This window comes from Phytophthora sojae (genome assembly GCF_000149755.1).
Source record: "Phytophthora sojae unplaced genomic scaffold PHYSOscaffold_12, whole genome shotgun sequence".
NCBI classification, from domain to species: domain Eukaryota; phylum Oomycota; class Peronosporomycetes; order Peronosporales; family Peronosporaceae; genus Phytophthora; species Phytophthora sojae.
In genome coordinates this window covers 1,689,638-1,713,744 of record NW_009258126.1, presented here as the reverse complement: position 1 = coordinate 1,713,744, position 24,107 = coordinate 1,689,638, and the positions used below count along the sequence as shown (strand labels likewise).

General features: G+C 56.6%; 6 protein-coding genes across 6 annotated transcripts; 5 read left to right on the top strand and 1 right to left on the bottom strand.

Annotated features, from left to right (window-relative positions):
* Positions 1 to 325: 325 nt before the first annotated feature.
* Positions 326 to 6,393, top strand: PHYSODRAFT_340768 (hypothetical protein; the record flags this gene model as incomplete). Its single annotated transcript, XM_009538984.1, has 9 exons — positions 326 to 392; positions 1,110 to 1,197; positions 1,268 to 1,460; positions 1,826 to 3,253; positions 3,291 to 4,088; positions 4,221 to 4,421; positions 4,527 to 5,897; positions 5,979 to 6,129; positions 6,170 to 6,393. The coding sequence occupies 9 exons, from the start codon at positions 326 to 328 to the stop codon at positions 6,391 to 6,393; spliced, it is 4,521 nt and encodes a 1,506-aa protein (XP_009537279.1).
* An 86-nt stretch (positions 6,394 to 6,479) lies between these two features.
* On the bottom strand, positions 6,480 to 7,205 carry PHYSODRAFT_340767 (hypothetical protein; the record flags this gene model as incomplete). Its single annotated transcript, XM_009538983.1, has 2 exons — positions 6,480 to 6,826; positions 7,181 to 7,205. The coding sequence occupies 2 exons, from the start codon at positions 7,203 to 7,205 to the stop codon at positions 6,480 to 6,482; spliced, it is 372 nt and encodes a 123-aa protein (XP_009537278.1).
* Positions 7,206 to 7,722: 517 nt separating this feature from the next.
* On the top strand, positions 7,723 to 8,553 carry PHYSODRAFT_528927 (hypothetical protein; the record flags this gene model as incomplete). Its single annotated transcript, XM_009538982.1, has 2 exons — positions 7,723 to 8,279; positions 8,340 to 8,553. 2 exons carry the CDS (start codon positions 7,723 to 7,725, stop codon positions 8,551 to 8,553), a joined length of 771 nt encoding a protein of 256 aa, XP_009537277.1.
* Positions 8,554 to 10,565: 2,012 nt separating this feature from the next.
* On the top strand, positions 10,566 to 12,795 carry PHYSODRAFT_253899 (hypothetical protein; the record flags this gene model as incomplete). Its single annotated transcript, XM_009538981.1, has 5 exons — positions 10,566 to 11,334; positions 11,399 to 11,842; positions 12,069 to 12,379; positions 12,485 to 12,615; positions 12,702 to 12,795. 5 exons carry the CDS (start codon positions 10,566 to 10,568, stop codon positions 12,793 to 12,795), a joined length of 1,749 nt encoding a protein of 582 aa, XP_009537276.1.
* Positions 12,796 to 13,247: 452 nt separating this feature from the next.
* PHYSODRAFT_356056 (hypothetical protein) lies at positions 13,248 to 17,100 on the top strand. Its single transcript, XM_009538980.1, has one exon. The coding sequence runs from the start codon at positions 15,614 to 15,616 to the stop codon at positions 16,931 to 16,933; it is 1,320 nt and encodes a 439-aa protein (XP_009537275.1). The 5' UTR covers positions 13,248 to 15,613; the 3' UTR covers positions 16,934 to 17,100.
* A 1,676-nt stretch (positions 17,101 to 18,776) lies between these two features.
* Positions 18,777 to 23,664, top strand: PHYSODRAFT_288943 (hypothetical protein). The gene has a single exon (XM_009538979.1). The coding sequence runs from the start codon at positions 20,730 to 20,732 to the stop codon at positions 21,702 to 21,704; it is 975 nt and encodes a 324-aa protein (XP_009537274.1). The 5' UTR covers positions 18,777 to 20,729; the 3' UTR covers positions 21,705 to 23,664.
* Positions 23,665 to 24,107: the final 443 nt, after the last annotated feature.

Sequence of the window (24,107 nt, the reverse complement as noted above, 5' to 3'; positions counted from 1 at the left end):
GAGTGCTGAGGTTTGCATCCGGCCCGGATTGTGTGTTTACTTTTTACTTTTGAGTAGCGTGAAGGAGCAAGACGACCGCATTAGTGGACAAGTCGATTGTGAGAAAGATAACGCGGTTGCGAAAAAAAATGAAGTCAGGGTAATCCATCGCGTCTGGAACGTGCCAGTCTTGACTTTCATTTCAATCTTGACTTTGGGTCGACTCCTCTCAATCCAGTGTATCACACAGTGGTCAACTCTCCATGTCAACAAACTCGCGGCCAAATAAGCAGCCCCGGCAACCACCAGTGAAAAGGAAGGAAAGACAGCCACGTAAGGGCTGCCCATGCAACACGAGCTCACCGAGAGAAGGTTCTACGTGCGCGAAGTGGTGACGGTCACCGGGACGCCAGGTATGGCGACTTTCATTTTTTGACCTATCTAGCAGATATTTCAGGACGACAATAAGTACTGGCCGTAGCATTCGCGCACGAAGAACTCCCTCTCGAGAAACTTGTGCTCCACCGGTAGGCGTTTAGTGTTGTTGTGTCGCTTCCAAAGGAAAAGTAGAAGTGATATGCATTGAGCAGTTCCTTAGTTTGCAGTAGCTGCTCTTGTCCTATGCATGCTCTTGGAGGTGACCACTCTGGTGGCACAAACCGTCCGTACTTGCTGCGTCTGCATAGCAGTCCATACTTCATCAGTTGAGCAACCGTCCTTACTTGCTGCAGCTGTTCATCTTCTGCAGAGTGTTGGTGTTGCTGGGCTAGCGGCTACAGTGTAGTACCAGCTACAACAAGTGTCTTGCTATCGACCCATCTTGGTGTATGGCTAAGAGACGGCTTGGGCGCAACCCGACGCAGAGGGCATCGACCTGCTTATTCGACATCGTGAGAAAGTTGAATTGCTGGCTTCAAGGATGTTGGATGTTTGTCGATTTGATTGATGGGAACCGTACTTCGGTGGAATGATCACTTTAGGATCGCACCTAAGCAGTGTTATGTAGGCGTGCGGCGACCTACTGCTAGTTGTCAACCTCACGCTCCGTCACAACGCACAGGCCGTCTGTTGTCTCTGTTGGCGATCTCAGATGGCTGTTCAAAGGACAGCACGCAACTTCTCCGGCTAAGAGCCGCACGAGAGGCCGGTCCACCGACAAGCTAAGCGGACTCGAGTGCACGTCAAGACGCTCTCGCATGACCTCTACGAGCACGTTGCGTGCGTCCGACCGATACTCGGAGTTGCCACGGCGAAGAGCTCTGCTAGACGTTGCGTGATGTTACCGAAGCGACCTTCCCCAAGAGGGGTATCAACACCCTGCCCACGACGTAGGCGCGCACACGGTCGAGGACCGCAACCTCAAGGTCGAGAACGTGCTGATCCACCTGCTGTGGCCTGTACTACTGGCGGGCAACACCATGAAGTGGATCCACGCGCGACTGAACCTGCCCCAAGCACTTATTCGAGATCTTCCCAGTGGAGTGGAGGCAAACGGAGGGAGTCCTTCCGGATGTGTGAACAACGCTCGAAAAGAGCCACGATTTCTTCGACGCTACACTAAGGAGGACTCTCAGCATTCTAGCTGCGTGCCCTCTTGGGGTTGTTCGAAAGTCGGAATCTGGACCATGATCGTGTTGGCGTTGCTGCTTTCTTCAACCTTTCACTGCACAGCAGTAAGAAGAACTCGGCCTCCTGCTGTTGGCTGCCCGACAGTTAACACTTGAGCGCGGTTTGAGTAGAACCGACACGCACCTTTCCCATGCCACTGCGGGATCCAACGGGCGGGTCTCAAGTATCCTACATTTCGCTCGCTAAGAAGCTTTCAGTTCGGTCTGGTGCGCCCAAGTCCAAGATGTCTCGCAAAAGGGCTCTGTACTGCGCAGTGGGGTCGGACACGCTCTTCCACCTTCTGCGGCTAAAGCACGAGCTGCAGAACGGTGCTAAAGTGTCGAAGGCCGTCGTAAATCAAGTCGACGTGCTTCGTTTGTGCCGCGCCCTGGGGATGGCCGTATCTGACGAGGGCAACCGAGTGGCCATGCGCAACTTCGAGTTCGGACAGTTCCGCCCCAGCAGCTACGACGCCGACTTCGCGCGGTTCATTCGCGAAAAGCTTGCTGCTGCTGGCAGTCGCACGGACGAGGAGGACAACGCGCCGCCCGAGGTGGAGATCGGCTGCTTGTTCGGCAGGCAGAGCGGAGTGAGGGCCGAGCTCACTCGGATGGAGTTGTGGGATTCCGACTGTGTGTCTTCTCTCACTGAGCAAGGCGTCTATTGCATTGAAAAGGGTGGCGCAGATGGAGATCACCGGAAGTTCGTTGCGTTCGCGTGGCTGAACGCCAGTCTCTTCGACCCGGACTCCATTCGCGACACCCCCGCGTACGAGCTTCGGTTCTTGATGGCGTTGAGCCCCCACGTCAGCTGCTGCCTGTCGCGAGACGATTTCCTGCGTGTCAAGAGCGAAGTGGACGCGGCGTCCAGCAGCACGACCATGCAGTGGAACTCGTGCTCGGTCGCGTTTCGAGTCCAGAAGCAAGAGAAGCAGAGCGACAGCGTGCGCTGTGCAAAGCCCACGAAGGCGGTCATTCCGTCCGCCGACCCCATTAAAAGCGTCGAGTTCATCGGTGGAGTGTTCCCGGCGGTAGCGGTTGAAAGTGCGACCCCGTTAACGACCGACTGGACCACGTTTAGTAAAGCGATGTCGATGGACGACTTTGTGGACGGGGTGATGGAGCTATGTTCGTGCTACACGTTGGAGCTGCCTCTTGAGCCATTGCGAGCAGCACTTGCGCGTGACTGTCTTCTCGATAAGTTTAATTGCTATCCGGATGACGGGTTGGCTGCGCTCCGTAAGAGCCTGGAGGAGGAGCTGGTGCAGGCAAAGGAGCGCATTGATCGAGCCGTCTCCCAAGAGCTGAACAGAGTCATGACCCAAAACACCGACGTGCTCTTTGCTGCTAGAACCCCAGCGAATGCTTCCAAGATGGACAAGGCGAGGACGCAATATAAAGACCTGCTGCAGACGCTGAACGATCACGGCGTGCTGGCTGGTCTGGAGGACGAAACACGCACAGCGCTGCGCATGGCCGAGCGGATGCAGGCCAATATGAAGGCTCTGCACGACGCGTATGTGAACAACAGCTCGAGGCATGAAGCTATACTGAACGAGATCATGAACGGGACTCCAGTTGAGGCGGCAAACAACAGTAGCCAAGAAGGGTGGCTGAAAGCGTTGGCCCGAGGTTTCGTCAGACGGATATTCAGCGGTAACGAGCAGGTCAACGAGTCAAGACGGCACAGACGCAATGATCAAGTGGAGCGAGGAAGTGGAGAAGGAACCTACTAAGGTGGTTCGAGTCTACCAGATAAACTCTGGAAGCCCGGTTCAAATGTCTTTAATGGGAACAATCGAGTTCGAGGCCGGCGTTGAGCTTCGTACGCTAGCGACTGTGAAGACAAACCAGCTCGTTGCCGTCGTGGTCAAAGATGATAAAACAATCGTGCGCCGGATCCTGTTCCCGATCGACCTGGACGCAGTGGACAAGCTGGCCGCCGATCAGTTCGACGTCCGCACGTTCCCAAAGGCGTGTTGCTTGTGCTTCATTCGAGCTAGCGACCGACACGTAGTGTTCACGTTCGGAGCGGCTGACCAGCGGCTTGGTACCGCCTCGTTCTACCGGTTGAACGAGTCGTTCACCACCATCCAGGGTACGCGCGGCAACATCGACATGGACGCTACGTTCGGGCTGACAGCCCCCGTTGTGGACGTCCTCCTGACCGAGCGCTTGCTCTGTGCGCTAGACGCACAAGGAGGTTTCCAGTCGTACGACTCGTGCACGCGTCAAATTTCCAACAAGGTGCAACTCGGTGGTCGGAGTGATACGAAGAACTGGGTGGGAGGCTTGCTATGCTTGAACTGGGTGGGAGGCTTGCTATGCAGTCAGTTGTTGGCTGTCGACTCGATTTCCAGGGAGGATCACCGCAAGCTTCCCAGTGCAGTCGTCGACGGAGTATCGCCCAAAGGGTCCGTATCTGTTGGGTGCATGGGCGACGTCTTGTACGTGGTTGATGCTGGAGTCCGTGCATTGTTCGCGTCGGAGCTGAGCGTGACAGTGCGAAGCGAAGCCTTCCGCATCCAGCGGTCCGGCAAAGGTGCAAAAGCTGGATGGCTCCAGCGAGGTGGCCAAACGCTGACAAGTGACGCTCCGGAGCACTGACTGCGGGTGTTTTACCACGTGTTTGAGAAGTTCCCCGTCCGAAGTCTAATTGACAGCGCCATGAGCCCAGACGCGTCGTGCGCTGTTCAAGTTCGCTTGGTATTCGCTGAAGACGGCCAGGAAGAGCCTTTTGTAGGCGATGCGGCTCCAGTGTGCAAGGCTTACTTCAACAATCTCATGAGGGATCTCCGGCACCTGAACAAGCCCCTGGCCGGGCCACGAATTTCAGTTGCCACGGCTCAAATGAAGCCCATGAAGGCCTGGAGAAAGTTACAGTTCGGCGAGTGTTGACATCGATTATCTCGTTTGTTCCCGTCCAACAACATGCCCAAGTTGCTGCAGGACGGCGAAGATAACACTAAGCACGCCTCGCGAAGTGATAATGCGAGTGAATCGAGCGACTCAGCAACGACCGAGGCATCGGAAATCGCTCAATCGATTCGCTTCGGTTTGTTGTCTCCGCTCTTGGAGTCGTGGGGTGGGCGCTGCGTGGTCGTGACGTCCATGGAGAAGCAGTCGACTGGGAAGAGCTACTTCCTCAACCACTTGACTGGAACCACCTTTGCAATCTCAGGCGCGCGCTGTACGGACGGAGCGTGGATGTCCCTCCGGTTTCTATCGGCCGATACGCTCCTGGTGGTTCTGGACTTTGAAGGCCTCGGCTCGTTCGAGCGGTCGGAGCAGGAGGACTTTTTCCTGTCCGCGTTGAACGCTTCGGTGTCCATGTTCACGATTTTCCGGATGGAGAGCCGCTTCGACAAGGACATCGACGGACTCTTTTCGCGTTTCCAGAAGGGGGTGCAGCTGATCAAGAACGACTCCAGACTCTTTCGAGGGCTGCTCTTTATGAGCGTCAAGGACGTCAACATGAACGACCACCAAAGCGTCGTCGACGAGCTGGCGATAAAGCTGAACTCGATCTTTGAGTCGAGCAGGGAGCACAATTTCCTGACCGAGATGTACGCTGGACAAGTGGAAATTAACTGTACGCCGCCTAATTGCACGCTGGAATACTTCCAGTCGATGGAGAATGACGCAGCGAAGGGTTTGCTCGAGATCATAGCTCCGAATGGGAGCGCTGCAGGAGGGTTCTCCACGGGGAAGGCGTTTCTGGACTGCCTTCGCATCGTGCTAGCGAAGATCTCGATCCTGGACTGGACCAGTATGGACAAGAGCACGCAGAACTTGGTGGTCTCCGATGTGAAGCAGAAGCTGCCCGGGATTATCCGTACCGGGTGTCACGTGCCGCAGACTCTGGTGGCAGATCCGACTATTTCCCTGCAGCTGAAAGAAGCCGTGCTGCAAGTAGGCAGCCAGAAGAAACTATGCGTCTCGCTAGAGGAGGTATGCCAGGCGTATCCAGGATACGCGACCAAGTGGAAGGCGCTGAACCGCGTTGCTGCACTGGACGGTATTGGCGATGAGGCGATCGATTTCGGCTTTGACGTGACTGCCATCGAAGACCGAGGGCTGAAAGTAGTGCAAAGGATTCTGGTGGCGCTTTTCCAGAAATTTTTGGGACTGGGGTTCAAGGAGAAGGACTCCTCCAGAGTCACCACGGAGGACCAGAGACACTTTGACGACTTTGTAGCGTTTGTGCTGCGCCGCCGCAAGATGAAGGTGTCACGTTGGCTTCGTGGTGCATTGGGCGATAGTTTGTCCGAGACGCGAGCAAAGCTGGAGCAGCGGTTTGCGGACCGACTAGTGACGCTGCTATCCCGATGTCAGCACCGCTGCGGTGGCTGCTAGCTTGAATGCACGCACTCCACGGCCCATTTGACCGAGATCCAGCACCACTGCGGTACAAACCACAAGTGCCGCGGTAGGTGCGAGTACGCCGAGTGCCGCGATGGCTCCGAGTCGAATGCTCCTCCGAGTTCTCGCAGTGCCGGCCACGAGGGGAAGTGCGAGTGCGAGAAGGGGGAGCACACGTGCGGTCAGTTGTGTGTGCTCGCCAGAGGGTCCAACTGCGACAGAACGTGTTCCAAACTCGCCGAGCACCGCGGCGACCATCGTTGCTCGGTACAAGTCCACACTTGTGGCGCTCAGTGCTCCTCTGATTCTTGCGACGCAGCTTGTGTACTCGACATTCAGCGCCGCCATGTCGTCCGCAAACACACGAGACTCCTCTGCTTGGCCATGGAAGTGGTTCTTCTCCCCGCACACGTTCTTGCATGCTTTCATGAAGGCACTGAATTGAATCTCCACACACTTATGGACCCGACACCTACATGACACAGGCACACAGTCAATACGGCCCCGCTATGAGGTGCACTAGCTGCAAAGTCAGCTCGCACCTGGCGTTCCGGTGACCGTCACCACTTCCGTCTGGCGGCGGCACAGCAGCTTCACCACTATCTTGTAGTCGGTAGAGTAGCAGTCGCGCACGTAGAACTTCCTCTCGTGGTAGTTGTACTCCATCGGCAGCCCTCTCGGGAACACCAACGGGGCTGAAGTCGTCGCAGCGGCTGGGGTGCTGCCCGACGCGACGGCCGACGGCATTCCTGGTGCTTCACCGAGCCGCGACTGCTTCTTCGGCCGCGTAGGAACCTTTCGATGGTTGGTTTCAGTGACGAGAACGCCACCATGCTGCTCAGCAGTGCCGCCGTGCCCAACGATGAGGCCTCTCCAGGCTTGAAAGCTCGAGGCAAACCGTTCCTAGACGGGAAACTGCTCAAAATGCTGTAACCAGGGAGCAGCAGCCAACGAAGCACACTAAGTCTCTTTGGCCAGGGCCATCGGGCCATTCCTAACTCAAACTAAGGCACTAAATCGAAACACCCGGTCCGTGGGATTCTGTTGAGTTGCTGCCAGGTGAATGAATACCTGAAAGGAGCAGCAGGACCCCGATCAAGTCAAGCAGAGGAAGGAGGGCGGACACCTCTCCCCTCCTCAGTGCACTCTCTCCTCTGGCGCGGCATAACGGCGCCGTCGGCGATCTACTGGTGCGTCGAGATGCTTGAGAACGTCCGACCGTCTCGGGCGACCTTCCGGTTTCCCCTTTGCCAGCATCCTGCTCTATCCGAGGCCAGTACATGCAGTTCCAACGTTTACGATCCACCTCCAAACTGAGTGATCTCTCAGAAGCTTCTTCAGATACTCACTGATCGGCTTCAGCATCATTGTCAACGGCAAGTTAGTGGTGCTGGAGGTGGAAGGTGAAGCTTCAACGTGCTGGGAAAGAACGCATCGACGGGGGTCCTTGGGACGAGAGTGAGTGGTCCGCAGATTCAGAAGACTGAGGAGTGCTGCAGGGATGAATCTCTTACGGCGCATCCACTCGGGCACTGCAGCAATCAGCCGATGTCGACGTCTTGTCCCGCTCGCTGGTCGCGTATTCGCAGTCAGTCGGCCTTCCCACTGACAGGGCGCTGGCTGCGCACGGTTGATTTCATCTCCAGAATTTGAGCGCGACAGGGGCTAAGTATGATACGACTTGACCCAGCCGTTGAGCATGCGCCATCCCAACCTCCGGACCAGCACGCAAAACAAAGGAATCACTTTCGATTCTGCGCAGTGAGAGGCAATGATGGCTCGGAAGAAGGTTCGGCGCAGTGCCGTCGTCTCGGACGCTACTTTCCGCATCCTACGGCTCAAGAAAGAGCTGCAGAATAATGCCAGAGTACTGAAAGTGGTGGTGGATGAAGTCGACATGCTCCGTTTGTGTCGTTCGCTGGGCATGGCTGTATCCGACGAAAGCAACCGGGCGGCGATGCACAAGTTCGAGTCCGGGATGTTTGCCCCTAGCAAGTACGACTCGGACCTCGCGCGCTTCATGCGAGAGAAGCTAGCGGTTGGGAGCGACGCGCTTCATGAAGAAGACCAGGCAGAAGAACGTCAGCTGAAGATCGGATGCCTATTTGGAAAGCAAGAGGAAGTTAAGGCTCAGCTCGAGCGAATGGGCTTCTGGAGCCGCGACTGTGAGGAGAATCTTCCGCTTCACGGCCAGGGCGTCTACTGCATCAAGAAAACTGGCGAGATTGATCCACAATGCTGCCAGTATGTCGTATTTGCTTGGATAAATGCTGGTCTGTTCGATCCCGAGGTGATCCGTGACACCCCAGCATACATTCTCCGGTTTTTGATGTCGCTGAGCTCCAGCATCACGTGCTGTTTATCACCTGAAGACATCGAGTGCATCAGAAGCGAAGCGTCTGAGAGCTCCGGCCCACATTGGGACTCCTGCTCAATCGCATTTCAGGTCCAGAAGCAAGAAGAGCAGAGCGACGACGTTAGTTGCGGGAAGTTGTCAAAGTCGTCAATTCCCCGTTGGTGGGGTGTTCCCTGCCATTGTCGTCAAAAGCGCGGCGCCATCAACTACAAAGTGGGTCACAGATGGCGGGCTAGTGCCCACCACTGACCTTCCCACTTGGCTTGTCGAGAAATTCGAGCGACGCAGTATTCAGCTTCCGAGTGGCTATCTACGGCCGGCTGAAGCTCGCGACAACTTGTTATAGAATCTCGGCCATTTCCCGGCAGAAGGGCTGCACGAGTTGCATCAGAGGTATGAGGAGAATGCAGTGCGAGCCAGGGATCGAATTGCTCTTGAAGTTTCGCGGTACACTGATGACATTTACGAGACAATGGTTCGAGACGCCGATATGTTGTTCGCCATCAGATGGCCAAGCAATGCATCAGCGATGGACATGGCGCAACAACGGTATGGTTCTCTGCTGAAGCGGTTGAAGGAGTTTGACGTCATCTCGCAGCTGGATAACCAGACTCGTGCAAGATTGTACATGCCCCAGCGCCTACAAGATCGTGCTCAGCACCCTTGCTTAAAGGTCAGTCGATTAAGCTTTACAGCAGATGACAGTGCTGTCAGTATCAAGTGGAGCGAGGAAGTGAAGAAAGAGCCGACCGAAGTCCTCCGGATGTACCAGCTAGGCAGTGCTGATCCTGTTCAAGTTTCGTTGCTGGGGACCATGGAGTTTGAACCAGTAGCGGAATTGTTAGAGCTCGCCACTGTGAAGACGTGCCAGATTATCGTAATCCTCGTCAAGGACGGAAAGGCAGTTACTCGCCGGCTTGCAATTGGAGAACGCTGAAGAGCTGGAAGCTGAAGAATCGGACGTGCGGACGTTTCCTCGGGCCTGTTCGTTGTGCTCAATTCGAGCGAGTGATCGACGCGTGGTTTTTACGTTTGGAGCAAACACCGATCGTCTAGGCAGCGCTGTGTTGTGCAGATTCAATGAATCATTCACAAGCATTGAAGCAATGACTTGGACACGACATTCCGCCTGACAGCCCCTTTTGCGGATATCATACTGACGGAGCGCTCACTGTGCGCCATGGACAGGAATGGCCATCTGCAGTCATTCGACAATAGAATCCGACAGACATCGAAGCAGACATCTTTCGAGGGTCATGGCGGCCACGATGGCTGGAAAGGAGGTGTGCTCAGTTTTGCTGATGAGCTGGTACTTGGTCGGGTTAGCGTTGATGAGAACCAGCAGCTGCGACTTGACTCCATCTCAAGTGAAGACCACCGCCAGCTACCTAGTGCTCCTGTTCTTGATAGTATGACCCCTGAGAATATTGCTGTCGGATGCATCGATGACGTGTTGTACGTGGTTGATGGCGACAGAGGGGTAGTCCACGCTACAGAGCTAAAAGTCACGGTTCGAAGTGAGGCCTATCGCATCCTGGAGTCAGAGAGTGGTGCAAGGACCAGTCGTTCAAAGAGTCTGCGCGCTGATCCAGATGCCGAAGGCGACGCGGAAAACGAACACTGGCTGCGGGTGTTCTTCCACGTGTTTGAAAAGTTCCCAGCGCGCAGTCTCATTGACGAAGCAGTTAAACCGGGGGTCCAAACTTCCGTTGACCTGGGTATTGCCGTCTCTCCAGCTCTTAATGTTGCAAGTAGGAAAACCTTGCAAGCATTGCTCAGCGGTGATATGTTACCAATGAGGTGATATGTGTCATTGCGAGTGCTCATTCTGTCCAGCAGTAGGACAGGCAACAAGTGTAGCTAGGTTAGAGATCTAGCCCCACGTCTCCAAGGGGAATTCCCCTATCCATGTTCGTACGGAGCCTCTGCTCCAAGTGTGCTCTCATTCTCAAATATACCTTCCTCAAAGGACTCGAGTCTCCGGCGCTGTCGACTCTTCTCAGTGGTCTTCCTTTTCTGACCTCATTTACTTAACAGCCACGACCAGATCGCTCCGGACGATGCAGTTGCAGTTTGTAAAGAATATTTCGCCAACTTGATGCAGATCTGCGACGCCTGAACAAGCCTCTCTCTGGGTTAGATCTGACCAAGACGATAACGAGCACAGTTGCGTTCCCATCGAGATCGGTGAGACGCGTGTTGATGGCCGTGATATCTTTCGTGCCAGTGCAAATTTGCAAATTTGTCGGGCAGAGGACAACATGCTGAAGCTTCTGCACAACGGCGAAGACATGGCCAGTAGCTCCAGAGCGGAAACTCCTAGCGAATCAAGCGACTCAGGCGGGACCGAAGCATCGGAGATCGCCCAGTCGATCCGGTTTGGACTGCTGTCGCCACTTCTCGAGTCGTGGAGTGGGAGATGCGCCGTGGTCACGTCCATGGGGAATCAGTCAACGGGCAAAAGCTACTTCCTGAATCACCTCACCGGCACATCATTCGCAATCTCCGGCTCACGCTGCACGGATGGGGCTTGGATGTCGTTGCGGTTCGTATCCGCCAACATTCTCCTCGTTGTGCTGGACTTCGAGGGTCTCGGCTCTTTTGAGAGATCCGAGCAAGAAGATATTTTCCTGTCGGTGTTGAATGCCTCGGTATCCCTGTTCACTGTCTTCCGGATGGAAAGTAGATTCGACAAGGACCTTGACAATTTGTTTTCCCGTTTCCAGAAGGGCGTCCAGCTCATCAAGAACGACCCGCGACTATTCCGTGGGCTATTGTATATGAGCGTGAAGGACGTGAACTTGAATGACCGGCGCGGCGTGTACTCTGAACTTAAAGCGAAGATGAACGCCATTTTCAAGTCTAGCAGGGAGCACTTCCTCATGGAGATGTACGCCGGTAGCCTCCAAATTAACTGCGCACCGCCGTTCGGTACGATTGAGTACTATCAGAGCATGGAGAAGGACTCGGCTGCGACTTTGTTGAAGATCGTGGCTCCGTTTGGGAAGGAAGCAGGGGGGTTCGTCACGGGTAAAGCCTTTTTGGATTGTATTCGAGTTGTGCTGGCCAAAATCTTGATTCTGGACTGGACTAGCATGGACAACCGATGCGAGTCAAAAGCTGCCTGGGATCTTGCGCACGGGGTGCCACGTCTCCCAGTCACTGGTGACCGACCCGACCATACCCGATCACTTGAAGGAGGACGTCCTGCGCGTTGGTGCTCGAGAAAAAGTTGTAATCTTAGCGAAAGAAGTGTTCCAGGCCTATCCTAGCTTTGTGCCGAAGTGGACGCCCCTGAATGACGCCGTAGCGCTGGACGGTATCAAAGATTCCGAGTTTGATCTGGGCGTCGACGTGACTGCGCTTGACGGCAGGAAAGGAAGACAGATTCAAAAGATGATGAACGCGCTCTTCCGGCAGTTACAAGGGGCGGAATATGGCAAATCGAGACTTACTACGGAGCACCAGAGCTCGTTTGACGCTTTTGTGGCCTTTGTACTGCGTCGACGCAAGATGAAGGTGGCAAGTTGGCTTCGTAGTATGTTGAGTGCTACCTGTTCAGCTGAAACCTGCAACGCGACTTGTCTTCTCGACATCCAGCGAGAGCACTCGGTACACAAGTGCGCAGAGGTGCAGTGCAGTGCAGTGCCTCCATTCGTGCTTAATGACAGGATGCAAGAACAAGTGTGGAGAGAAGAACCACTTTCACGGACAATTGTACGAGTCTCGAGCCTTTGCGGAGGAATGTAGCTTATCCTACGCAGGCCATGGGGCTGAAGATGGTGGGTCGGTTGCGCACATGTGCCTTGGTAGTCACGGGTGTCCAGCGATGTGCATGGTTGACGGCGTTTGCGAGCAAAAGGTTCGCCTAAAGAAGTCGGCGCGTACGTGTACCGGTGCGCGCGGCTCGTTCCAGTACATTTTCCAGGAGATGAACGGCTGCAAGAAGCAGTGCGCGCAGGTTCTAGCTAGCGGCACGAGAGATCACGAAGGGGTCCAGCATTCCTGTATTGCCCCAGTGAGTGATAGGACGCAGTCTCACGGCAGCAGCAGCAGCTCTGGAAACGCTGGCAAGGTATGTATCAAAAGTCTGCTATGTGCCGGAGCGGCAGATCAAGTGCAGAGTACCATCCACTACTGCGATGTGCGGTGTCCGTCCTGCAACTACTACTGCAACGAGCACTTTGGGCACATGGGACTCCACGTCACCTCCCACGGGAACATGAAGCAGACCTATTTCCTGGCAAAAGGCAACGACATCGACGTCGAGGAGCGCAAATACCAAGTCGGCGAGCGCGGCATCGCTGAAATGTGCAACCTCTTCTGCTCGAAAATGGGTGGAGAAAGTGGAAAAGAACTTGGTGAAAATTGCTCTGATATTTGTGACCCCGCTTCAGGATGCGCAGGGCTTTCGGCGTCAGAAGATTCAAATGGACGGGTTACTGGAAGATGGCGATGGCGTGCGCTGCATTGACAACATCGGACCGGTGATTGAGGCGGCCTTGAAAGAGGACTCCGTCAATGTTCGTACTATCGGTGAACTTCGCGCCTTCCTGGAGCACAATAAGGCGAAACCGGCAAAACACAACGTGGTGTCAAAGCTTACAATTGGGAGGCTCCGAGACTTGCTCGCCAACCATGACCAGAAGCAAGCTGCGCCAACAGGGACAAAAAATAAACTGAAGGTTACGCTTGAATCCATTCCGCAGTTCGTGTGGGGAGTCCCGCCGCGACAACTGAGGGCCTTATCGAGCGTTTCGAATCCGAGTTTGGGAGCTTGAACACTTCCACGGAGGAGTTTCGCTACCAGCGAATTGAACGTGAAGAATTGTTTGCGCATGCCAATGCGAGGGTAGCTGCAGACGAGCACAATCCAAACAATCTGTTGGTGCTGTCTCCCGAAATGCGCGTATACTACGACGGTCACTACCTCGATGTTCCCCTGGTCAGCATGTATCCCGGAGAAGTTGACGAAATGCAGCATGTCGACGAAAGAAACAAGGTAGACAGGCCTTGCTTGTGTAGTGTATGTGTCGTGGCTAACCTCCTTACGACTTTTGCTTTACATCTGTGCCTAGGTGATCTTCGTGGAGGTGTTCGACGAAGGCTGCAGAGATCTCGTGTTCAATCGGCTGGAGGGGGCTATCAAGACGGATAATCCACTCAAGATGGAGACGTCTGTTCAAGTGAAGAACCCACAAGAATTTTGTACCAGCTTGGAATCGAGGCACGAGGAGATCAAGGCGGCATGGACCAAGTACCGGTCGAAGACCTCGGCAGGCAGTTGAATTATTGCTGGCCCCAATGAGCGCGTTTGGTGATCGGACGGTCAAACGTGTCGTGACGTGAGGAGGAAATCAGCTTGGGTAAGGTGAATTCGTGCCGATGATGTTCGTGGCGTTACGGGCGCATTGGGCGAGTTGGCATCGGCACATCCCACAACAGTTGCTAAGATGAATGTGATACCGTTTTAATTTGCTCACAGCACTCTTCCTACTGATATCTCTTCTGTTCTTGACAATTCCTGTACTCTGTTCACGCATTTCGTAGTCTACGAAGGCGTCGCGCTCATTAGGCCTGCCACCCTCGGGTATGCACCAACTTGGATGAGTTGAAGGCGTTCGTTGTGTGGTCTTCGGGCACGTGGATTTGCCGCTACAACGGTTAGTAAATCTTACTGAATATCGGCACGTGCTGGATGCACAAGACAAGTTTCTACAGAGGCACTAGCCGGATAGCAAACGCTTATAGATGAGGCTTATATTTGCTGCTCTACCTACTGCACTTCATACAGTCCTGGCGGCTAGCACAGCACGATACCTACCCGATCACTGCTCATCCGTGGACAGCGCCAGTTGTACAGGTAATACTGCAGCTCTCCGCTCCCAGGTCCGAACTTGAGCGGCTGCAGCATCTCGACGTTCTCCATCACGTCCAGCGCGTTGAAGACGTCCGCGTGCTCCTTCTTGGCCATAATCAGCGCGTCCTGCATCAGCTGCGTGAGCGTCACCGACTTGGCCACGTTGTAGAAGGAATACACTGCGTTGAGCTTCTTGTGTTTGTCGTCCCCGATGATAGTCGACGGCAGGTGGTAGAAGCTGCACACGTCCGTGATCTCGTGCGTCTCCGGGTTCTCCACCACGTACGCGTTGACAACCCCCACGCGCGGCACCATCCAGTGCGCGACGTCCTCTTCACTGTACTCCACCGCAAGCTGAAACTTAGTCAAGTACTCCCTCAACAACCTCGTCACCTGTCGAACATCCGTCCGCTCCATCGGCCGGAAGCCTGGCGTGGACGTATGTGCTGGCAGCTTGAGCGCCTTGATGGTCTGGGCCAGCGTCATCTTCGGCGGGAGCGGGGAGAAGCCCACTTCAATGAGCTTCTTGGGGTTCAAGGACCGGTGGAAATACCTGCACTGGGCCACGGGCATGGGCAGCACCACGCCCGCCGTGTAGACGGCCTGCCACACGTCGCACAGGTTCACTCTCCTCGTGACCTCCTTGATCAGCACAGGGGCCAGCCGCCTATCCCTCAGTCGCTTGTGCACGCAGAGGAAGTTGATTTCGGCCATGGCCATGGACTCGGCGTCGACTCGAGCTCGCACTGGGATGCCGCTGATGAAGGCCATGAGCTTGTGGTTGTGCGTACTGCGCACGCCAATGTGCCAGTCCTTGCGGTAGCCTGGGGGCTTGAGCGCCCACTGCAGGAAGTCGACCGAGTAGTCGAAGCGGAAGGTGCAGTCGTCGTCCTCCACGTAGTTGCGGGTCAGTAATTCATACAACTCGTCGGCCTGAGAAGGGTCCATCACGTCCACGACGCTCCAGGTGAAGCCGAGCGGCATGTGATACGGCTCCTGTCTCACTTGGTCCGGCGTCTTTTGGGGGACGTCGATGGGTCCATGTGGACAATCTGTAATGCTGTGGTCCTGTGTGTCACGTGGGCTGGGGACAGGTTGCGTCCCCCAGAAGCGGTGCTCTCGCTGCAGCTCGTGCGCCTGCTGGACCGACTGCGCCAGGTTCAGCTGCTTCAGCAGCCGCAGGAAGTCCTCCTGCTCCTCCACCGTCACCACCTGCTCCGTCGTCTCGGAGGAGGTCGACGCAGCGTCGTCCTGAACACCATCGCCATGATGAGCATCAGCCATTGCCTACACCACTGGAATCGACACACAAAAAATCGAAGCAAGTGAGTTATGTGCACCACAAAACTATTAAGTCTCTCCAAATTAACTAAATCATCGTTTGATTAGGCTAATTTGCCAGTCACCCGCCCCCCATACAAAAGATCCGTCACGCCACAGACTGAGACGATGAGCAGCTCGCCGCCTCCCCCGCCCGCCGCGGGCGCCACGCCCGACGACAAGCAGCTGGAGCTCGTGACCGTGGAGGAGCAGGAGGAGTTCCTGCGCGTGCTCAAGCAGCTGAACCTGGCCACGGCGCCGCCGCCCGACCGCGCGGCCGCGGCGGCGCAGAAGGACTTCAAGTTCTGGAAGACGCAGCCCGTGCCGGCGCTGGACGAGTTCCCGCGCGAGCACGGCGCCATCGACGCGCCCAAGAGCGTGGTCGACGTGCGCGCGGAGCCCTACACCATGCCGCCGGGCTTCGCGTGGAGCGAGATCGACCTGACGGACGCGCACGAGGCCAAGGAGGTGTACGACCTGCTCACGCAGAACTACGTCGAGGACGACGACAACATGTTCCGCTTCGACTACTCGATCGACTTTTTGATGTGGGCGCTCACGCCCCCGGGCTTCCACAAGGACTGGCACGTGGGCGTGCGCAACCAGAAGACCGGCAAGCTCATGGCCTTCATCAGCGGCATCCCCGTCAAGACGCGCGTGTACACGACCGTCATGGACATGGCCGAGATCAACTTCCTATGCGTGCACAAGAAGCTGCGGACCAAGCGCCTCGCGCCCGTGCTCATCAAGGAGATCACGCGCCGCGTCAACCTGCGCGACATCTGGCAGGCCGTCTACACGGCGGGCGTCGTGCTGCCTATGCCCGTGGCGCAGTGCCGCTACTTCCACAGGTCGCTCAACCCCAAGAAGCTCATCGAGGTGGGCTTCTCCAGGCTCGCGCCCAGGATGACCATGACGCGCACCATCAAGCAGTTCAAGCTGCCCGACGCCACGGCCACGCCCGGCTTCCGCGCCATGCAGAAGAAGGACGTGGCCCAAGTCACGGCGCTGCTCAAGACGTACCTGGCCAAGTTCGACCTCGTGCAGCACTACGACCAGAACGACGTGGCCCACTGGATGCTGCCGCGCGACGGCGTGATCAGCGCCTACGTGGTGGAGAACCCCGAGAGCAAGAAGATCACGGACTTCGCCAGCTTCTACCACCTGCCCTCCACGGTCATCGGCCACCCGACGCACAACAAGCTCAACGCCGCCTACTCGTTCTACAACGTGGCCACGTCCGTCCCGCTCACTCAGCTCATGAACGACGCGCTGATCATGGCCAAGAAGGAGGACTTTGACGTCTTCAACGCGTTGAGCCTGATGGACAACATGGAGTTCCTGCAGGAGCTCAAGTTCGGCCCCGGCGACGGCGACCTCATGTACTACCTGTACAACTGGCGTTGCCCGCGGATGGAAGGCAACAAGGTCGGCATCGTGCTGTGCTAAGCGAGCTGCCCCTCGAATCAGGCTGAGCCAGGGCGGGAGGTGGATAGTGCGTAACGTGGCGAACGTTGCAAGGAAATCGCACGCGCAGGGGGAAAGACGACTGGACGCGTGCAGCGGAGGAAGCAGTTGCCGTGGCTCGTTGTTGGGTGAATGCGTAGGTCGATAGAAAGAAGACGGAGAAGGAAGGACAGGCTGCAGTTGGCGCTCAAGACCGCCGGGAATATCCGTGGAATACAAGAGAGGACTGTGGACAGTGGTCGGTCGGCCTTTGTTGGATCTTGTGCTCGTCTGATGATGTCGCGAGTCGTGTCTGCCACTTACAGATCGTGCCTGCAGCGATGAGCAAGCAAGCCGACAGCGCAGGCTCTCTAGATTGGCAAGGGAGACAATACCCCAGCAAGACAGCGTCCGGCACGACAACGGCGAGTCGTGCGGTGCAGCCGATCGACTGTGCTGCTGACGATGCCAAGCCATTCCGTGTGTGTGGCAGCGGTGCCGATCCTTGCGCCCGGTCACCAAGCCTGGCGTTCATGCCAACGCGCACGTGCATGCATCGCATACGTATGCGCTGGCCGCCAGGCGCCGCTCGTCTTCTTTCGCGACACCGACGGTCCGGGGATCGTCTGTGGGGCCGAAAGCGACATAGAGCAGAGCCGGGCCAACTTCAGAAATGATTAAGATACGCCGAGCCCATCAACTTCAGTTTCGCTCGTCCGCGTTGCGTGCGGCTGGCAATGACAGACATCACACCTTAGATTCGGCACGACAGGCTGCCACTGACATTCCAAGCAGGCTCCTAAGATTCCGCGGAGCACACGTGCGCGGTGGCGTCATGGCAGCCGCCGCTGGGATGTCAGGGCCTGTTAAAAGACTTCACGGATGGGGAGAAAGCGGCCGGATCCAGTGACAACGGACGCGCGAATCTGTTTAACAGATTCGCGCAGTCGACCTCGGCCGCAAAGACCACACGCTCCAGCGCACCAGAGAAAAGTGCTGAACTCCGCTGACTTTTGCGCATTCGTCCATACACCCACCAGGAGAAGCGTGTCGGGTCGCGACGGGCTTATCGCAGTCAGTCAGCTCCAGTTAGCAATACGAATCGCAACTCGCTGGTCGACGGGATGGATTTTCCTCCGGTGTCCCGACAGGTCTTCGATCATGCAAAATGCGCCGCGCGTGACGCGTCCTCGTCTTCGAATGGCTACTGTTCTGCAACGTGCTGGTTGTCTCCGCACGCGAGAGTTTGGTCGTCACAGTGCTGATCTCAGCCAAAGTCCGTCAGGCCGTCGGTACCGGAACTTCCGATACCCCGCCGGCGCGTGCCCGACTGGCAACGCAACCAATTTTATTTAAACTAAGACAAACTCGTAGCAGCCGGCGCTGCTGACTAACTAACAATACACGCACTTCCTAGACACGTACGCAATGAACAACTTCGTCGCCCTCTAAACCACTTGGACGTACACCACCGCTGTGCCCGTCCTCACTTCGCAGTCCACAGAAGACTCGGAGTGCCAAGTGCTCTCCTGTCCGTCACTCACCACGTCGCCCAGTAGCCCGTTCACCGAAACAGCCGTTCATTCGTCTTGCAACTCGCTCCCGAGCTGCGTCTGTCGCCGAGGCCTCTGCGCCCTCGCCGTCTATTTCAAGAGTGAGCTCGACGCTCGAGGTCCTGAGTCCCATGCCTGCCGCACACGTGCAGCAGATCCTGGCGACCGTGTGGTCTCCCGGGTCCGCTGGGGTTCAACGTCCCACTCGTCCCTCAGCCGCTCCTCGCATTCGTCATTCTTCGCCAGGCTGGGGTTCAGGCCGCTCGTCTGGCCCAACCCGTCACAGTTCCACCACCACTGCCCTATATGCCGAGCCAAGGTTGGCCCTGCCGCCGTGACTAACTACTGCCGCCCTAAGAACCAAGTGCAGTGGTGGCTTGGTGAGTTTAAGGAGGACCCGCTGATGTCGGCTTCCAAGTAAGTTAATATAGGTTTGCCTCTAGGAGCACTGCCCCGGTGCAACTAAATGTAAGAAACCATTTAAAAATAGTATTCATTTATTTTATCGTAAGTTACTCGTCGGCAGTAATCTTGGGTGCTATACAGCAAACTGTGAATAAATTCACCAACAAAAACATTCGATGCCATTTAGAATTTTTCAGCCAGACTTTGGACTGCCGGAAGCGGGGCCAAAGACACGATCGGCGGAACGTTGGGATCGCCGGTAGCCTCTCGCCGACATGGCTGTCAGGTAAGCCCCAGACAATGGCAGTCAGCCCGCGTGTCAGATGCTGGGCCCTAGCATCCAATTCGTTCGCTGTGTATCTATGAGCAAGCGAGCCCCAGCGATGCGAATCGATTCGGAGGAGACCACTGCACCGTCATTTTACCCACCCGGTGCTGATGTTGCGGTTTCCCTCATGTATTTGCATCGAGGCTTCTACTGATGCTGCACTCGCCGTCAGCGCTCTTGAGGGCCCCCAACTTTGGAATCAACCACTTTGGGCCAATGTGGTTGATTCGCTGTGGCAATTGGCTCGATCTTCAGTTGTTCAGAGCCGGGCCAACTTCAGTTTTGATTAATGGTCCATCTCTACATATTGTACACACAGTTTGTCACGAAAAATAAGCTTGATTGGCATCGCGATCGCTCTGCTTGCCGAGCTCTCCAAGTTGGTGCGTGCTCCACGATTCGGCTGGCGTTATGGCGCGGATCTGTCGTCACTGACGGCCAGAATCCTGCTGTGTGACTGCCGAGCGGCGTGAGACTCTGCGCTTCTCTGAATGGTGCGAGGCGCGGCGTTAATCTTCGCGGGACTGCGGTGGCAGCACATTTTCGCAGACAAGAGCGACCGACGTACGACAGCGGCGCTCGTGACGACAGAAGATTCACGGCCATTCCCATCGCGGAGCACAACACGATGCCGCCGCGGAAAATCTGCCGAAGCGAGGCTTCGCTTCCTGGCCGCCACGAGCTGACACCCGCCTGATTCGTTTGGCTCGGCGGAGCTCGAGGCGAGGCGGGGCGTTGGGTTCGGCGCACTCGGCCCAGTCGCTGGCGTGCATGGACTTGGCTATTCGACCCGCGCGCTCGGCGCAGAGATCAGTGATCTCGGCCGAGGAACTGACTCGAGGCGATCGAGCGTGCATGAATGCGCGCGCCATCCAACACGGCGTTAAACCAGACGGCGGTGGCTGGCCAATGGATGCCTGCCGGCCAGCGAGAGGATCAGAGACTGCCGCCCGCCGCCGCCAGCAAATGTATCGATAGCTAAAGCTGCTCGTGCCGCTTGGGCATCTCCAAGCTGGCGGTCGTCACCGCCGCCGCGTACTGTAGAGCACAGGGGCACCATTTGAGCCGTGGCATGGCCATGCCGCCGCCGATGAGCGACCGCCGAAAATCGCTGGCGTATATCGCTGGAGGCGAATCTTGTCGCCGCGACCGGCGTGACGCGCATCGGCGGGCCAATGGCCGTCACCACCGCGCTGCTCGCTCCCTGGCGATTGGCGGAGCGCCGGCCGAGATGCGCGTCACGCGATGGTGCTTGGTGCTTGGGGCGACGATCGCAATGATCTGATCGACTGTCTCATGTGCGGGGGTCGACTGGGCAACCAACGTGTCTGCACCGCCAGTTGCTTGCTCGGCGACGAATCTGCGCGTGGACAGGTCTCGGAGTGTCCCGAGCCCAGCCAAAGTTTGGGCCTGCGCGATATCCACGGGTTAACAACCTTCGCGACCGACCGAGTTGGCAGGTCATTCCGCAATTTGCCATCGAGCAAACACTACCCACACAACAACAACAAGCATGAACGCGTACTTTGTACCGCAGCCGCACGAGAAGCCGGCCCCGCGCGCGCCGGAGCGGCCCAACTCCAAGACGTACACGCTGAAGGAGCTGCGCCAGTGCGCGGGCAGCGAGCTGCCGCTGCACCTGGACGTGGGCGCCACCAAGAAGGAGGAGGGCTACGCCGTGTACAACATCACCACGTCGAGCGTGTCGACGCAGAACCGGTGGCACGCGTCGTACCGGTACTCGGAGTTCCTGGCGTTCCGCAACCAGGTGGAGGAGGTGTGGACGTGCCACGACGACAAGTGCCAGGGCTCATGCCAGTCGCTGCGCGACCTGATCGAGGCGTGCTTCCCCAAGAAGGCGGGCCTCATGTCGACGTGGTCGTTCACGGTGAAGGACCGCAAGGCCAAGTTCAAGAACGTGTTGATCCACCTGCTGCGCTCGGTGCTGCTGCCCGGCAGCACCATGAAGTGCTTCCACGCGCGCCAGCAGCTGCCGCCCGCCGTGTTCGAGTTCCTGGGCATCGAGGACGGCGCCGACAAGCGCTCGCTGCTGCAGGTGTACGTGGACAACCACCAGGGCGGCATGAAGAAGTCGGCGAGTCACACGGGCCTGTCGTCGCTGGTGGGCATGAAGAAGATGAGCTCCATGAAGAAGTCGGCCACGACGCCCAACCTGGCGCAGCTGGAGCTGGAGGCGGAGGAGAAGGGCGCCGTCGCCACGATCGAGGACCCGCAGTGCATGGTGTGTCTGGAGGACGTGGAGGACCACGTGCACGCCGAGGGCCCGCAGGGTCTGGTGACGTTGCCGTGCAAACACTCGTTCCACCGTGAGTGCATCTTCGAGTGGCTGCTGTTCCAGTACCACTGCCCCATGTGCCGCGCGCAGGTGGGTCCTTCGGCCATGACCAACTACGCGTGCCCGAAGAAGCAGGAGCAGTGGTGGCTCGGCAACTTTAAGGAGAACCCGCTGGAGCGCGACACCGAGTAAGCCGGCATACAGACACATCCACTAGAGTATTTACAAAAAGAATAATTTGTCATCGCCTTCAATCGATATTATTTACCACAACCAAGCAATGCTTTTCGTGTTGAGTTTGTATGTCTTGCTACTGTTCTCACGGTACTGTGGGCATTTATCCTGGTGACATAGCGTAAGGTGGTCTGCTACGAGTGATCCGAGTTTTTATCCCACCAAAGACTACCTGTATACAGCAACATAGTGCGTATTTACCGTTGCACTATATCATCAAGTGTGCTGAGCGGTTCCTACGCTAGCATTTGCAGGGTGCTTCATATTCTCGTGACAGCTAGTAGCTGCTCGTTGCCGTGATTGAGGGTGCTGGTGGGAAGGCGAGTATGAACGGTGGCTCCAAGCAAAACGGTAAGATACAATTTGGACACCAGCAGGGTCCATCCTCTTGATTTCTGAAGTTTGCAACGGGATGCGCCGTTATCAGGGTGCTTGGTGGACGGATCACGCGCATCGCACACTTGGTTGTTGGGTCACTCGTTGCACCACAGCGATTGGCGATGAAGGGTACTGTACACGCACACGATAAACTCACGACACTTTGATCGAATCCATGGATGGATGCACCCTCAACGTATGTACCGTCAGCGGGAGCTCCCACACAGCTATGCGTAGTTCATTTGGTTCTGCAATGGTTTAATCGTTTCGATTTGGATGTGGAGAAGGAATGTCGCCGCCACTTGCGTCATAATACAGCATAATACAGCACTGGGGCCAAGTGCTTCGCCATCTCTGCTGTGTAGCTGTGCGCGCAACAGCGCTCATCTGTCAGCCCCCAGGAGCATTGATAGATGAGCATGGACGGATGCAATGCTGATCTACAAAAGAACACCAGCGCTGGTACCACTGGTACCGTACCAGCAAGCAGTGTGAGGCGGTGAGGCGGTGCTTTGACGTAGGTGTATGTACCTGAGATCAGGCTGCTTGGATCGCGAATGGATGGAGGCAGGTAGACCTCCGTGTTTCCTTGGGCGATCGCCAAAATGGTCGGCCTTGTCAACCTCGGAGAGTTGTGACGCGCACCAATGCCCCAATCGCTCGGCAGCTTGGCCACTGCTTCTGGAGTGAACCACTTGTACTTGACTGAGCAAAAGACAGAATGCCATTGAATTGAGGTTAGCGAGTAGCAACAAGTACCGGTAGCTAGCTCTGAGGGGCGTCTCCAGGGGGAGACGCTGCTAATGCAACACGAAAGCCAGGTTGAAGCCTGGTACAAGCAGAGATGCGCCGAGCACGAAGTAGTGACTTGGAGCGGAGTTGAACGGAGACTGGTCCACGTCTCTGGAGCAGAGTGACACATCTGGAGGCGAGCTTCGATTGGTACTGCGTCGACACGGGAACCGCTGACGAGATCGATGTCGAGACGGGCGCTGTCCACGTAGACTTAGACCATTACAGCTTCTCAAGCTCATTGGGCGATGACACTCGGCGACTGACACCTGCATATCTACCGGTTGGTGCGGTAGGTTGGATGTTGTGTTCATCGCGCGGGCCCACTGATGGATGCACCACCGTCTTCTCGAAGCCCCTGTCTCATTTGGACACTTTGGGTGTCTCGCTTCGAGACTATCGCTGGCTCTTGCACGCTCGGATCGAAGAGAGACAGGCGCACGTGTCGCGACGCAAAACTTTCATCACCGATGACCGTACCGCACCGCTCGCACATCGCTCATGCCGGCGATGTGGAAGTGGAGGTTTGCTCAGCTCATTCTGCATTTTACCATCAACTGGTCAAGTCAACGCCAACACTAAGACACCAGCACCGCTTCCAACCATGAATGGCTACTTCGTCCCGGAGCCGCGCCAGAAGCCAGCCCACGCCGACGAGATGGACAGCCCCAACTGCAAGACGTACACGCTCAAGATGCTTCGGCAGTGCGCCGGAAGCGAGCTGCCTCTGCGCGTGAAGGTGACGTCCGCCAAGGCGGACGAGGGCCACGCCGTCTACCACTTCGCCACCACGAGCGTGACCTCTATGAACACGTGGCGCGCGTCCTACCGATACTCGGAGTTCCTCGCGTTCCGCACCCACGTCGAAGAGCAGTGGACATGCCACGACGACAAGTGCTCGGGCTCGTGCCAGTCACTGCGTGACCTGATCGAGGCGACCTTCCCCAAGAAGGGTCTCGGCATCCTGTCCACGTGGGTGCACACGGTCGAGGACCGCAAGCTCAAGTTCAAGAACGTGCTGATCCACTTGCTGCGGTCCGTGCTGCTGCCCGGTAGCACCATGAAGTGCTTCCACGCGCGCCAGAACCTGCCCAAGCACTTGTTCGAGTTCCTCGGCGTGGAAGCCGACGCGGACAAGCGCACGCTTCTTCAGGTATACGTGGACAACCACCAGGGCGGCATCAAGAAGTC

Excerpts from the sequence above, each read along its gene's own strand:
- PHYSODRAFT_356056 (XM_009538980.1), top strand. The coding sequence starts at position 15,614 with ATGAGCAGCTCGCCGCCTCCCCCGCCCGCCGCGGGCGCCACGCCCGAC.
- PHYSODRAFT_288943 (XM_009538979.1), top strand. The coding sequence starts at position 20,730 with ATGAACGCGTACTTTGTACCGCAGCCGCACGAGAAGCCGGCCCCGCGC.